Source organism: Anopheles nili, chromosome 3 (assembly GCF_943737925.1).
Source record: "Anopheles nili chromosome 3, idAnoNiliSN_F5_01, whole genome shotgun sequence".
Taxonomy (NCBI): Eukaryota; Metazoa; Arthropoda; class Insecta; order Diptera; family Culicidae; genus Anopheles; species Anopheles nili.
This window is the reverse complement of record NC_071292.1, coordinates 17,240,011-17,255,227: the sequence shown is the minus strand read 5'-3', so window position 1 is coordinate 17,255,227 and position 15,217 is coordinate 17,240,011. Positions and strand designations below refer to the sequence as shown.

The 15,217-nt window shown below is 44.4% G+C and overlaps 1 protein-coding gene across 4 annotated transcripts in view; it reads left to right on the top strand.

Annotated features, from left to right (window-relative positions):
- Window positions 1-410: 410 nt before the first annotated feature.
- The window catches only part of LOC128725884 (paxillin), a 29,160-nt gene continuing 14,353 nt past the window's right edge, over window positions 411-15,217 (top strand). For 2 of the 4 annotated variants that reach the window (XM_053819656.1, XM_053819658.1), the window contains exons 1-6: window positions 11,978-12,068; window positions 12,214-12,350; window positions 13,717-13,933; window positions 13,999-14,131; window positions 14,219-14,322; window positions 14,683-14,774. In XM_053819656.1, the coding sequence (XP_053675631.1) occupies window positions 11,981-12,068; window positions 12,214-12,350; window positions 13,717-13,933; window positions 13,999-14,131; window positions 14,219-14,322; window positions 14,683-14,774 (771 nt within the window). In that variant the 5' untranslated portion in view covers window positions 11,978-11,980. Of the gene's footprint in view, window positions 529-10,103; window positions 10,242-11,977; window positions 12,069-12,213; window positions 12,351-13,716; window positions 13,934-13,998; window positions 14,132-14,218; window positions 14,323-14,682; window positions 14,775-15,217 lie in introns of those variants that run through there. The other 2 variants (XM_053819655.1, XM_053819657.1) reach the window with 2 other exon arrangements.

Genomic DNA, 15,217 nt, shown 5'->3' with positions numbered 1-15,217 from the left:
ATTTTTCATCTTTCCACCTTCTGTTCCGCCCAACCGATCACTGGCGCTTTTCTCGTGTATATGCTCTCGGGGTATATGTTTTATTCGACTGTTCAAGGCGGGGATGCGCAAGAGAACGTTTTATATTAGCCATATATTTTATCCTGCATCGGCAGTGTTTAGTGTGAAAACAGCTGGCCAGTGTGCGGGGGTGAGATTGGTGTAAAAAACGGTGTAAAAACGTAATCAATATGTAAACACCAAGCCCGTTCCAGGAAAGTGCGGCTCTAGAATTCGTTTGTTCATAGGGGAGAAAAATTAAACAAAGTGTCGATCGTAGTGTGCGCTGGGGTGATTGGTTACTAAGGAGAAAAAAGTGTACAACAAGTGGTCGTCGTCGGATGCCACGAGAACGGATTGAAAGGTGTCGAAAAAAAAAATAGTGAATCAACGGCACCCAGATGGATCGAACGTGCTACGGGAAATTTGATCCAGGAGCTCGTCAACCGTACCGATGCACGCTGAGAGACCGTGGCATTGCGCCGGGATGTAAGTGTTGCTGGTGCTTCTAATATGGGTGTGTTGCGGGATTACTAATCCATCATAAGACGAATCTCACCTCAGGATAACATATGGGTGAATGTGGGTTGGAAAAGAACGATCTATTGACGATTTTAAATTGAATAAATTTCTCTTTCATATTCGTGTCCCACACGTAATGATGATTTTTTGCAAGCAACAACGTATTATGAAAATATCTCCGTTATTGTACGAATTTTTGTTTCCTTTTTTTTCTTCTGACTCTTTTTTACCCATATGGCAAAACGAAGGCAAAACCAGATGCTGCAATGCAACCGAAACCGATCGTAGGATATTTCTCCACGCCTCCAATACGTTTGGCGTGTAGCAAATGAGTCGGCGGTAACCTTGTGCACGGCTTGTTCTTGGTCATACATCCGTATCGACTAACATTTGTTGGCCGGCGCCTTGTTGAAATGTGGTACGAACGCCTAGCGCACTGACACATACTTTCTTTTGGCCGTCATCAAATACTATTTATGAATTTTCCGCCGATGTTTGTCTTGGCTGCTCGGACAACCGCAAACCAGTCATGGCACGGACCTACGATAGGGAATTGTTCTAGTAAAAGAGTTTAACTCCGCGCAGTAGAGTTAAGCACGGGAATGTACTTGTTAGATGGCTGGATGCCAGTTTGAAGGGCTTATGAAATGCATGAATTTTTGCAGCTCTGCAAACTATAATTCATTGGCTTCAACAAAATCAATTTTAGACCTGTTTTCCTGAACATTTCAATTGAACATTGAATATTGAATTATTTCGTATTTAATTGGTTATAATAGTTTGAATTACCTATTGTTGTTTCAACACACATTCATACTTTTTTGAGCCAAATATTTTTGACTAAATCTTCTGTTTGATTTATAGCACAATTATGCTACAATTTTTATTTTTCTTATGTTAATTTTTTTCACTTAAATTTTGTAGTTTTCATTATTTCGAGTTCGATACAATACTAACTATAAATTTCGACAGTAAAACCTCTATTTCGATCAAATTTTACTTGTCTTAACTGCAATGAAATTAATGTAAAATGTAATTAAACTATTTACCCACCTGTTCACTTTCCTAGGCTGTTGACCAGTAACGGATTTAAACAATCAAATCGCGCTCCTGCTGGTTGTCCGAAAGCTCCTTTATTTGAATACAAAAGTCTACCAACAGATGGCGCACGTTCGATGGGTTGGCTGGATACAATTGCACGCCGCGGAAGCACGTGGTGTTGCTCTCCACCCCATGCGCCCGGTTGCAAAAACGGTTTCTATTCCCCAAAACCACAAACCACCCTGAGGGTTGTTTGCTACCACCCTAGCGCGATCTTGCTTGCTGGTGTGTTTGCGCTGGATTTTTTTTGTCGCAAAAGCGCTGAAAACGCGTAGGCCTCGAGCGCCCTAAGGTCATGCGCCGCGCCAGTAGGGCGTTCGTGCCGTTGAAATGACATTCCGCCGACACCTTTTCAGGTGTTTACGCAGCCACCCTTCGACAGGCCGGCTGATAGTAGCGGGCGTCGGCCTACTTCCTGTCGCCAACGCGCGGATGGTCCTGTCGATGATGTCACTAGCGCTCGACAGACGGCTGACGCCAGTAATCGATGGCGTCTTTGGTTAAATGTGCTCCCCGCACAAGTCTCTCGCCTACAAACCTTGCCTTCTTAGTGCGGCCAGCGAACATCGCTCGGAAAGAAGAAAAATTCATTCATTCCTCCCGCGGGTGGTATTCGTTCGAAGCGACGCTGACGCCAGGGCAGCTGTGTGTTAGTGACTAATCGATCGCTTCAGTTTGTTTACATTCAGCGTGCCCGGTCGCATAACCCTTCGGATGGGCAGCATATTTAACACAACGAAAACGATGCTCACAGCAATGAATCAAATGGTTATTTTTATTAAACTTTTACTGTTTGAACGGAGTCATGTCATCACCATGAAAGTGTATCACAATGTCCTTCGAAAGGATTTGAAGCATACACTACAATATTTCGAATAAGGAATACTTTATGTTGTTTATTTATGCTTTAATGGGTGTATAATCAGATTTTGACTACTATCCTGTTTATGTTAGCTAAATTAGCTAATTTTTTTTACAAATGAAAAACATTTTTTTATGAATTTTCTCATAACTTCCAATTCTCTGAATCACATTTTTTCTACAAACTCTATAAACCATGCACATCAATATTATTCTTTTCAATTATCTTCGATGTGTACTTTTCTGGCCCAACCCATGCGCACGTGGAACATGCTAATATGCTCTCCCGAGGCCGTGTAAATGTTTAATCGCAGCCGCAGAGTCACTCACGCGCACAATAATCCAGCCAGTTCACTCTCCAGCCAGCCTACGGTTGGTTTCCCGCGGCCAAGCTTTCCCTTTCAGGGTGGACGGTTCGCGGTTCGAGTTCATGCGTTGTAAAGGAGAAATAAAAACGAGAAAAACCCCTAGCTCCCCCACAACCACTGGACGCATAACTCGCCCGGTTGCGATCTCCAGCGACGGTTCCATGCGCTCACGAGCGCAAGACGCGTTCACGATCACCGTTCACGGTTGTGTTGGTTCCCCAGGGGAGAGATTTGCATTAGCCTCAACCACACAACCGCCAGCGTTAATCGCAGTCGGCCAAAGGGGTTGATTTAGTATTCATCGAATCATTGCCGTTCGCGCGAGTCGTCCCGTTCCGGTCCGTTCGCTTCACCAAACAATCACGGTTCATAAATCACCGAATCAGTCAAAGGAGTCTTATCCTTAAACGGGATTCAATTTTTGATCCTTTCGCGTCACGCGTACATGCGCAACGCCCGTGCGTTGGTGAAAGAAGTGCGCCTGACATCATTCGCTGGTGGTTTCTGAGGTTCCGTCGAAACTGTTCCATTAGCGCGGTGACCAAATGCTAGGAAAAACACCATTTTCACACACATTCGCGCCCGGTACCCATTGCTGAGCGGTTGTAAACGGTTTTCGGTGGTGTAAATTGTGTTCCCAGTTCGTTTCAAAGGCATCGTGGTCCCACGGGAAGCGTGTGTTTCGTCGGGAAAAGTTTGCGGCGTGAGTAACGTACGATTTGCTGCGTCGAATTCCATTTCGATTGGCCGATCTTCATCTGGTGGATCCATTTTTGTTTGGCATAAGAATCTCTGGTCCCCTGTAGAAAACTCTTTAGGAAAGTCGATCAACAGAGCGGCGATACTATGACTGGTAAGTGCTTGACGGAGAACCGCAGCCTCGATCATCTGTTTGGAACAGGTTTTTCTGTGACGTCATCGTTTTATGCGTGCCAGCATGCGGTGACGCTGGACGCGGAATGTGTGTGTGTGTGGAGACGACGTTGGTGCTCCAGTGAACTTGAGAATATGGTCTACTCCCCTACTCAGCCAGGGTCTAGCGATCTTGAGCCTGGAAAAGCGTGGGAGCACCTTGGGGATGTGTTAACCGCAAAACATTCCACTCGGTGGAAAAGAAACAGAACAAGGCCAGAGTAGAGCCAGAAGGAGAGAACTGATGTGGGAATGTGCCATGATCTCGGGGATTTTTAATGCTCTTCCTTCTTGACGATGTTTCGAAGCGAAACGAGAAGAAGAGAAAAACGCGCCTGTCTTGCATCGCGATTGCGGATGGAGAGACACAGGCAGGTCAGCGGTTATTTTTAGCATTCCAAACACGCCACGGAGCCACGCATCCTACACGCCAGTCAAGGCAACGATTCGATCGTAAACCCTTCGGTGCTGATATCCCATTCAGCGTTTTACCAACACCATAGAATGTATTTATATCATTTATTTCATTCATCAAAAAAAGGAAATTATTGTTTTAATATATTACTCCCATGCTAATTGCTACCGCAAGTTCTCAGACGGCTTCAATAATTATGTTCATCATGTTTATTGAGCTCTACAAACAAACACATGTTACTGACCGACAATCACCCATCACCTCGTACAGGTCTCTGTTCGACCGGAAGTTAAAACGATGCCGATCCAAGTGATCGTTGATCGCCTACTATGCGTTACCTTTTTGAATCACATGCCTTTACATGGAGTTCGTGGGTAGTGGAAGGAAGAATATAGATTGAATCATAATGCTCCAACTCCACTGTCATGTGAGGGTTTCGTTACATCGCCAGAAGTTCTGCTTTATCGTGCTATAGATTTGCATTCCTTTCGCAATCGAACGCGATTGGACGTGTGAGATATGGTTTTATCACTCAAGAAGCAATATCCGTTTTTTTATGCTTTCAAGATCTTTCTTATGGTATGATTGAGGCCTTCAAAGTTTAATGCACGCTTTATCTTGATGAAATCCTTGGACTGGCTGTTGCGTTGTACACATAAGAGCATATGAGACTTTTCGCTTCATTAACCACCTACATATAGTGTTTGCTTGATTTTTAATAGGTGTAGGTGTTTGAATGCTTCAAGCATATATACTTATTTAATATATGCATTTAATTTGCTCTTGTGCCATATGCAGCTCTGTGGATTTTTCCCATGCTTTTTGTACATTTTCTTCAATACTATTGTTATTGAAAAATGCCTTCAGCAAATCTCAAATCACGGAAAAATCGTGAGCGTCGAATACGCTTCATTTCACCTCTTTGTTCGTCCATTCAGCGAAAGCTGAAGGCTTCTTTTTTGCCATAGATGACATTTGCTTTCGTATTTCTTTGTGCAGCCCTTACTGTCGGCCATTGTAAGGGCGTTTTATTTGCATGTTTCATGCTCTTTCGTGTTTGGTCCACTGTCGTGTACCACCGAGACACTCTCGTTAGGTTTGTGTTCCCTTCTTGCTCAACTAAAAAGTCAATGACTTGGTGCTCGTGGCGGATCTCGAAAACTGCGACTGCGAAAGCACAAGCAACGGTATCTTATGGGTATTGTCGTCACATTAATTTCTTACCGTGATTTATTAGCCTCAAACGTAATGATCAACAAACAGCCGACACCAAAAGTAATTAATCAAACGCAAAAACCGGCGGTCATCTAGACGCACCCTTTTTACCACAAGAGAGTGTATTGATTTTTTTTTAATAATAGCTTCTTAATGATGAAATTTGGATACATCTATTAGATAAAAAAACATCCGCCATACTAACAGAAAATGTTGTAGGATTAATTAATCGGTATAAGTCGTTAGAGGAATAGGTGTGAAATTTTGATTGATGATAAGAAATTATGAGAGTAAAATCGTTATCATGTTTTCTTTTGTCGGAGTGTTTTGGGAATCGTATTGAATTGATATTCCAAGTAATCGTAGTTCAATCAAGAAATCAAATCAATATTTAATGTATTATAGTGATTAATCAATTTGCTAATTCAAGGATTTACGAAAATATTTAATAATTGAATCTTTAATTTAATGTTGTTGATTAAATTTTCCTTAAATAAATCTATAAAATGATCAATATATTATCATTATTACTACATCTTTAACTGCAATATGAATGTTTTCAATTAAACTTATTAGTAATATCTTTTATATATATTTATTTTAATGTATGCTTTTCCCAATACAACACGTTTGGCGATTCTCTGACATCATTCACATTCCGTTTGGTTTTAAAATCTGCCCTCCAAAGCTGCTCCCGAACAGTGATGGTTGCTGCTAATCTAACTGGTTTTCGCATTATAGCCATGTTTGCCTTTTCGATATTCTCGCCCCTTTAAAGCTGATGTCCAGCAGCGCCCCAACATATGTGGCAGGGTGGAATTTGTGTGGCTTTCCATAAATAATAAGCTAACATCGCGCCGCACTGCAGTCATTCCGTGAAGTTGCTGCCGAACCGGCCATCGGTCTTTTGCCATCTTGCGTTATCGGCACCCATCTACAGATCGTTCGACTAAATTCAGGATTTTTATGCTCCCGGTCGGTTGGGAGATATTGCCTGCGTTTGTACTCTGACGCTTTTCCTTCCGACACTACTCGCTGGCGGGATTGCGAGCGTGCGTGTATTCTCTGGCGATCGCGGAAATCCACCTGCGCGAGAAGCTTTAAGGGTTGATCTGAGAGACAACTCGAGAGAAGTTCCTCGTGCCGTGTCGAACGATTTCTCTGTGACAACTTGGTTTTGGGGCGCGGTTGCTGGATGCTGTGCCAAAGGGTGGTGAAATGTTGCTCGTGTTGCGCCACAGTTGCGCCGGCGATCTAAAACACACACGCACACCCACACGCCAGTTATGGCCCAAGGTTGTGGCCCCAGCGGGCAGGGGTTTTCAGGATGGCACAAAATCAACATCTCTTGCTAAATCCGTATCACCCTTGGCGAGAGATACACCGGACCGTTTGTGTCTTACGGCTCGAAAGAGATCTCTCTCTTCCCAGCTGGGTTTAGCGCCGTGTCACAACAGGACGGAATCGATCGCATCCGCCCGCCTAGTGTGCGTTCGAAATCAACACCGGCCGCTGGCGCTCGACGTTCCTGTGACGTAGTAAATCCGATCGCGATCGGTCGATATTATAGTGGCACGCATTGCGAACCCCACTGGGTGCAAACGCACGCACACACTTCTCGCACGCGGTATGTCGACTTAGATCGGATCGCTCGGTATCCCCTTCTCTCGCGCGATCATTCTCTCTCTCGCTCTCATCCGCATTAGACCGACGATCGTCTAATCTTGCGTGATGCTGCAAAATCTCATCCCGCTCGTTGGTGCACCTTCGGCCGGCCAAGCACACGAGAAAAAAGAGCAACCCAGCGACGCGATCGGCCAGTTTGGCGACCAGCTCCGGTGGCAGTGAATATATACTACCGTTTGGTGCTACTCGCAGGTTGCCCCGTGCCGGATCGTCGTGTTTAACACCCGTCCGCGTTTCGTCGTCTACACCTGTGTGTTGTGGCGCTTGAAGGTGGAAGTTTTCCATTCGTTTTGCGGGAGACGTTTGCTGGTTTTACAGTCGAAAAAATCTCACAAAATCTCTCCAAATATCCACCGATCGAGCTTAAGTGGGTGCGAGGTGTTTAGGGTGGTGTTTGCGCTATCTCAAGCCTCGAGCGATAATGGAACACACAGAGTTTCGAGAGTGTGCGAACATGACGCCATGGAGAGTCGAAATAGAAGGTTTATTTATCCATCCACTCAAACGACATGGTGTAGAATGTTACGATAGTAACTTAGTAGTACGAACGGAACCTACTCATGAGCATATGCGTTTTCTGAGATTTGGTGTGAACAGTTTTTTTGTGTGTGTGCCCGAAAGTTCCGAGCAGTGACAGAGAAGAACGAGCCCCATGAGAAGCATCCGTTGTCGGGGTTTCGTCTGTGGTTAATATTTTTAGCGAAAACAACAAAAAAAATACCGAAAGAGATGAATATCTCTACCATTGCCACACAAGCAACTTCTTCGACACGTTGGACGCGAAGGAAAACCGGATGAAAAGTGTTTGTGTTTTGTTCTCGCAAGAAAATAGAGCTCGTGGGAGGGCATGTTTTTTTTCAGTGTGTGTGGTTCGCGTCGAGAGGTCATAAAAATGTATTTATGCCTATTGAAAAGACTGTAGCTTATTTCGATGTTCGATGAGGCACGACGGAGCAGACTATCAAAACGACAAACAATGCGACGGCGCACGGTTGCTTATCTCTCGTGAGGTACGACGGTGTCGACGAAATAGGGCATGCGCGTGCTACTCGAACTCCCCAGATTCGGCTACAGGGCGTGATCCTTGGCGACAGACAAATCGCCTACCTTCTTGGGAGAGTGACCACGTTGCATGCTATCGAACTCAGCCCCAACCTTTTGCGCGTTTGTTTATGTTTACGCTCGCGTAAGTTCTGTCAGGATGAAGCGCGATTTTCCGCACGAAGAACCGTACGAGAGAACGCGCATACTGCACCGCAACCGTATGGGTCGTATCTAGACACGATCACCTCACAACAGGGTGCGGTTGAAAAGGGTGGCGCTGGGTCTTGACCTTGGTCTCGTTCGTCTGCGAGCGGAGGAAAAATTACGTACACCCGGCGAATAATTGGTCCCTGGCGTTCGAATACTCATCCTCAAGGCGACGGAACCTTTGCGTTTTGAAGGAAAAAAAGAGAAAAAACAAGCGGCTCCGGCTGGGCACGACGGTTAGTCATAGAGCGGACGTGCTATTTTCGAGTCCACTCGGACCCAGCGCAAATGAAAACAATTCACCGAAGCTAACGCTGTGCTTCCTCGATAATGTGTAAAGTTGTGGCAGCACGGAAAATCCGCACATTATGGCATGCTGCGTTTCGTGCAATTGCAAAGGAACGATGTGCGCCTCTCCGCGATCCGGCTAGGCAATTTGCTACAGCAATGAAGTTTTGCAATTATTCCCACTCGCGAACGCCTCGCGCCCGTTTCCAAGGCATAGCAAATGTTCGCTTAATGACGTTCGATTCTATCGAGACGGCACGAAACACCGCAGAATCGTTGGTGGAAACTCCTTTTCCGTTTTTCATCGTCTTAAACCATTGCCCGTTCAATTCTGCCTGGTCGAAGGTCGAAATTGTTTGCGCTCTGCAAACTTCCATTACCATTTCCTTTTTTTCTGCCCCCCTGCTCTGGTTACTCGGTGTTATACGAAGGGTGGGTTTTGTGGATCTAAAATTAGCATCATGCAAAAGGTGTTAAAGGTGGAAGCATGAAAAAATCTACCGGTTAACCGTATCGGCACGCGCCGCTTGCTGACGTCGTTTGGATTTTTGTGGCATTTAAAAGTCGTTAGCAAACGCTACAAAATTTGGGCAACTGTGTGCTGAACGAGAGTGAAAAATTCATCCAAGCCCAGCAACATTTATAATTTATTGTACGTTTTTATTAACGTTCACGACGTCTTTGGAGCACGTGAGCCGGTTGACATTTCCGGACAGTAGTTTGACCTTAGCGGTAGCGTTTTATTTGGCTAATATTAAAAGCCACCACCCCGAACCAAGCGCTCTGAAGCGATCGTATTGTCCACTCCATGTTTCAACGTCCAATCGATCCTCGAACGATCGTACCGTGCGTTGCCTTGCGGGTTTTTTTTATTGCAATTTAATGCTCATCTTCAGCTACGTACGACATCGTTAACGCTGGTGTGAAAATTAACTGTTAACAGTCTTCTGTCTTCATTGAAGGCGTCTGCATCTCGGGGATGCGCTACGCAGTGTCCCAATAAACGACCGAACCGGCCCCGGCCGATGGCGTCATGGGAAAAGATCGTCTCGAATAATGAAATTCCACCAGGCTTGATCTCCTTGATGAGTTCGAATGTCTCGTGGGAGTCTCGCGCAAGCATGGAACAACACTCCAGTTGACATTGCTCACGAGACCGTGATGGGTGGATGGAATCGAGTTTGAGTAGGGTTTGAAAAAGGGAAATTTTTACTTAAACAAATCTCACATCCTGTTTTGGAATACGCGTAGGTGAAAAGAAAAATAAGATTCATACCGTGTACACGATTCGCAATTGGTGTACTAAAGTGCAGCATCAATAGAAATATTCTGTTGGAGTCAAAGTGTAATGCTATCAAAAAACAAGGAAGTGTGAGCACGACTTTTGTCAGGAAGTGTGAAAAAACTACGACGTTCGAAGTAGCTTTAAAGTGCTGGAACGTGAAAATTTCGTGCGGAAAAACGCATCCTCCAACTAAACTAACACTATCGATTGTGCAATATCATGGCGTCGAGAACATCGCGCACCACGCCCACGAAAGGAATCGCAGGGGGCCGGTCGGAAGGTTTCGAAGATTATTTGGGTGAGTGTCTCTTGTGTGCGTTTTGGATGGGGAATTTCCCAATGCTTCCACACCGAACGTGGACTCCTTAAAGAAAATGTTATTTATAGATTTATTCGTCCCGTGAATGATTTCTCTCTTTGGGGACGGTTTTTTTAAAAAGGTGGATAAAAGCTGCCCCGGCTAGAGGGCCACTAATGCAGGAAGGTTTCACCTGCGAAGATGATCCAAAATAAAAAAAACTCGAGCCGAAAGTGCATCCATCAATCGAATGCAAACAAATGCAACGCTTCACCGACGATTCTGTGCCACTTTCGCGGTCGACGTGTTTCGTGACACGTGCATCGTACACGCACGCAGCTGAATCAATATTTTGCATCTTGAAGACGCGTTAAATTGATCTCTCGGCCCCATAACGGCAGCGCACGATGGGTTTTAAATTGCACCCCACTCTCCTTTGCTGTCAAACGGTGGTTGATATTTATAGAGCAACGCAGCACTTGCTCATATGCAGCATCTCATTCTCCAGCGTTTAGCAATCTGTAATGAATGGAAAAAGTTAAATTTTAAGAAATTTTTTAGTTACACGATTTCTCTTGAATTATGTGGTTAATCTTTTAGGGTCATAATCATCAATTGTAGATTTAAATGCAATGTTTTCTATGTTTTTAAATGATGCAAATTACTGTAATCTAACGACATAATTTGAAATAGCGACTTCGGAGTGTACAAAACCTTATTCAAAGATGCGACACTGTGTGTGTAGTAGTAGTTTTACAATTTAATGCTGATTCATATCTTTCCACAGTAAATAGCCCATTGATTACTGGGAAAATGTATATGCATCATCTCTCATTATAAATCTGCGTCATTTTACTATGATCCTTGAGTTCAAATATGATAATGCCTTTTAAAAAAATAATAATTTTTCTAATTAACTGTTATTTTATAATTAACTGAATTCAATGCTTATTCATCACAACTTAGTAATAAAATTCATCTACCATTATTATTTAGTTAACAAAATCCCTAAAAACGAGGGTACTTTCTGTAAACCCTAAAACGTGGTAATACGTCTGTATATCATTTGTGCTGCGCTTATCGTGAGGTTGTTCTTATCGTGTAACCTTCGCTTGCCCTCCTACTGTTAACTGAAAGTAAATCTCAATACCAACGCCCGCGGCACTCAAACCACAATAGCACCACAAGCGGGGCTTACATTCATTAACAAAAATCTCCAGCCACGTGCAAAATGTGACACCATCGTGTGCGCCAGCTTGGGACCCGTTGAAGGTAGCGCGACCATTTCGTAAGGCATTCCGCAAAAATTCGTCATCAGCGGTTGGTTGGGTCATCTTCCGTTCTGCGGTTTTGTCGTTCTGGTAGTTAGAAAAAGGGTAGCGGAAAGAGAGATAAAAGAAAACGTACCCTCATCTCTCTAGTGATTGTCGGGTGCGAAGACAGGCATATAGCGCCGCTGTTTGTCTGGCGCTCCAGCAAAAAGAAAAAACAAAAATATATCGCACGATCGAAGAACTTAGCGGTACGAGCTTTCCCGACGCGCCAGTTGAGTCGCGGACACCGTCAGTGAAGCTTGGAGTTTTCTAACAAACTCGTGGCCTCGTTGGGGGTACTGGTGGAGAAAGCCAGTGCTGTATTAAGCGGACACCAGTGGGACACCCACCGCTGCTTGGCGGTGTCATTTCTTGTCCACTCATCAGTAAACGTGATTCCGCGAGGCCGATCCACGCTCGGCTTGCATGCGGACTGCTGCTGCATTCATGCGCGATCCAAAGATGGAAGAAATAACTTACGAGAGTGTGCAGGAAAACTGCCAAGAGTTTCTCGGTATGGTAGCGCCTCGATCACTGATCGCGATCGATCATGTGAACAGCTCTCGAGTGCCATTTCCTTGCTCCAATTGTGCGTTTCCATCATTCATGTCCGTTTGCTAACACTTTTCTTTTTGTTTCTTCTTCTCATTCCCTTCCAGACGCACTGCTAGCCGACCTTCAGAATACGGTTCCCGGACACAATCAGCAGCAGCATGCCGGTGGCGGAGGCTCATCAGTGCCCGGGTACGGCAGCCTTAACGGAGTCCGGAACAAGCAGCAGACAAGTCCCATTCCGGTAGGTGATGATTCCAAGTGATAAAAGTGTCATGTGTTTGTCCTCCTTCCCAAGCGACGATCGGAGCCCGAAAAGTGGCGAGTGACTAAAAGTGCATCGCGAAGAAGATGTGGTGGTGCATAAAACTTCATTGACTGGGGTGACCGTGCGAGTGCATCGCGGGGTGGTGGCGTCTGGGAAAGTGGACTCGCATCGCGCAAAACAAACTTTGCAAGCGTTGCAACTCTGTCACTGCGAGTATGTGTCCGTGCAGTTGCAATGAAATTCGTTTGCTTTTCATTACTGCACACCACTCTCTCGGGTGCTCGCTTCGGGTCGTTTGCTCTCGTATGTGTCTTCGAAATGTGCAGCGAGTAAACGAAATGAATGAGCGTGTGCGAATGGCTTGCGGCTGTGATGTGATGCGTTGTGGCCTCTTTCGAATCTGTACGCCTGGTATTGGACTTACATCGCGTCAGCAATACCACCGGCCGGTCGGACGACAACAACTGAAGGAACAACGTGGTTGATGCACCGAAACGCACCCGTTTGGTGCACATTTCTCGATGACGCACTGGACTGCAGCAGTGTGTGATGCGAAACGATAGTGAGATGAGATTCGATTGCATGCGCGTAATCATCGTTCAATTTAGCATTTAGTTCATTTGTTTTGATACTATTTTGCGATCGATTTCACTGCAACAACAAATGAATGTTACGGTAGCTCGTGCAAATGATAGAAAAAATGATAAGATAATTATATCAAAGCCTTATCATATGCGTAGCAAAACAGCTTATCTAAAAGAAATAAGACTTAAAAGGCTAACATCGACTACTATCGATTTCTTTGGAATATGACAACAAAATGTCATTTCCCTTTAAATGTGTCGTTAAATTTTTAATGAGTCACTCGTTTGGCCGACATGACTACAACCTATTCTACAAATTAGGGCAATCCGTCTAGACGATCAGTGTATACGAACCTTTCCCAAGGCATCTGCCGGAAATGGCACTAACGAACGTTAGACGCATCATGTCGAACCGATTTCAATGGGAGGAATGGGACGAATCTTTGATTCAACTATCGCAGGCGTTGGGTGATGAACATGCGGTGGTGAATAAATCTGTCACTAGCGACAGTCAAGTAGTTGGATGTGCTCCAAAGGCGTCATCTAGCTTTGATGTTCTAAAAAGAGTAAAAAAAATGAAAAGATACGATGGTATAATGGTTTCTTCTTAGTCTAGAAAGCACATTGTGTGTAAGAACGGACAAAATTGCATGTGTTTTGTAAACACATCAGTGATAAAACTAGAAACTATATTAGTGATTTAGAAATTGAATTTGAATTATAATGTAAATTTTCCATTTATACTTTCTCCCTTACAGCAAACATATCAGAATACTTCTACTAAAACTGTCACTGAAGCACGCACCTCTAACGGCTACAATGGCTCGCTGCCCAGATCAACAACCCCACACAACTCCTTGCCACGTTCGAGCACTCCGCAAAAACTACAAACATCCGCTTCCGGTAATCTATCGGAACTGGACTCGCTACTCCAAGACTTGAGCAGCGCCCGCTACGGAAATGTGGTCGAAAAACGTAAGTTAAACAGTAGCCCAGCATGTACCTCGAACGGTGCACTAATTGATGCCATCTTATTACAGAACCTAATAACGCCATCGTTACTAGTCCATCTCCATATGCCATTAATGATAGCATTAAGCGACCGTCAGTAGACAGTTTGCTGGAGGAGCTGAGCAATGCACACTCGAATCCAATTTATGCTGTTCCGCACGGGTAAGTAGAATCGAAGCAAATCTTTGTGACATGCGTTACAAAACTACAACCGCGTCTAATTGGGATATTATGTTGTCGTTATTTCAGGCCGCAGAATGCAAACCAACCGGGACGGCAAGTCACGATAACGGTGCGTGAAACGACGACGGAAAAGCTTACTGGTACTCCAAGTGCACAGTACCAGAATCAGAGTAAGTGCCTGTGCTATTTAAGATCGTCCATTATACACATCGGTCCTGGTGGTCAGTTATACACTATACACCAGGAATGCATTGCTGATCCGCACAGTTTTAATAATCTATATTAGCCTGAGATAATTAGTACGGCAGCATAATTTTCAGTTTTTCAAAATTAAAAACGTCTGCATTTTCAAAATGATAGCGATCATTTCACGCTGCCCGAATCTTATGCATTACTATGAAGCGTTTTAAAAACGCCTGCAATGTATGCAACCGTCGTAACACGAATATTTCGTGAACTAAATTGTCGTTTCATATTAATTTAATTTCTCTCTGTTTTCGCTTTCGCTTCTCTATCGCTCACCGTTTCAGTGTATCAACAACAGCTGGCCCAAAATGAATCGCACACTTCGTCTGCAACGAAGGAATTGGACGATCTGATGGCGTCACTGTCGGATTTCAAGGTAAATTGTGTTGTGTTTGTTGACGCGGATGTATATATTTTCTATGCATGATCGCAGCAGTACGACTACATAGCAGGATTTGTAAAAAAAAGCACGTAACATACACGTTACGCTAGCCAAATTCTGCAACCTGCGTCCTTCTGTTTTTGCTAGATCAAGACTTTGAATGTGGAAAACGCTTTTTCATCTCGCTATGATTAATTATTCCACTCCAAGGTGCCTTTGGTGGGCGGTTTCATGTTAAAAGTAGAGGGACGAGACTTTCCACTTTTAATCGAATACCTTTCGGGCGTTCTTCTCTCTTCGTCGGTGTTTCTTTTTCACTTCAGTATGCGAACGGAGGAATCAAGTAATTTTACAATGGCACAAAAATAAGAGCCGTGGTCACGATTTGTGGGCGGGTGTGTTGAAACACCATGCGCCTCCATGTAGTGACAGCTTTA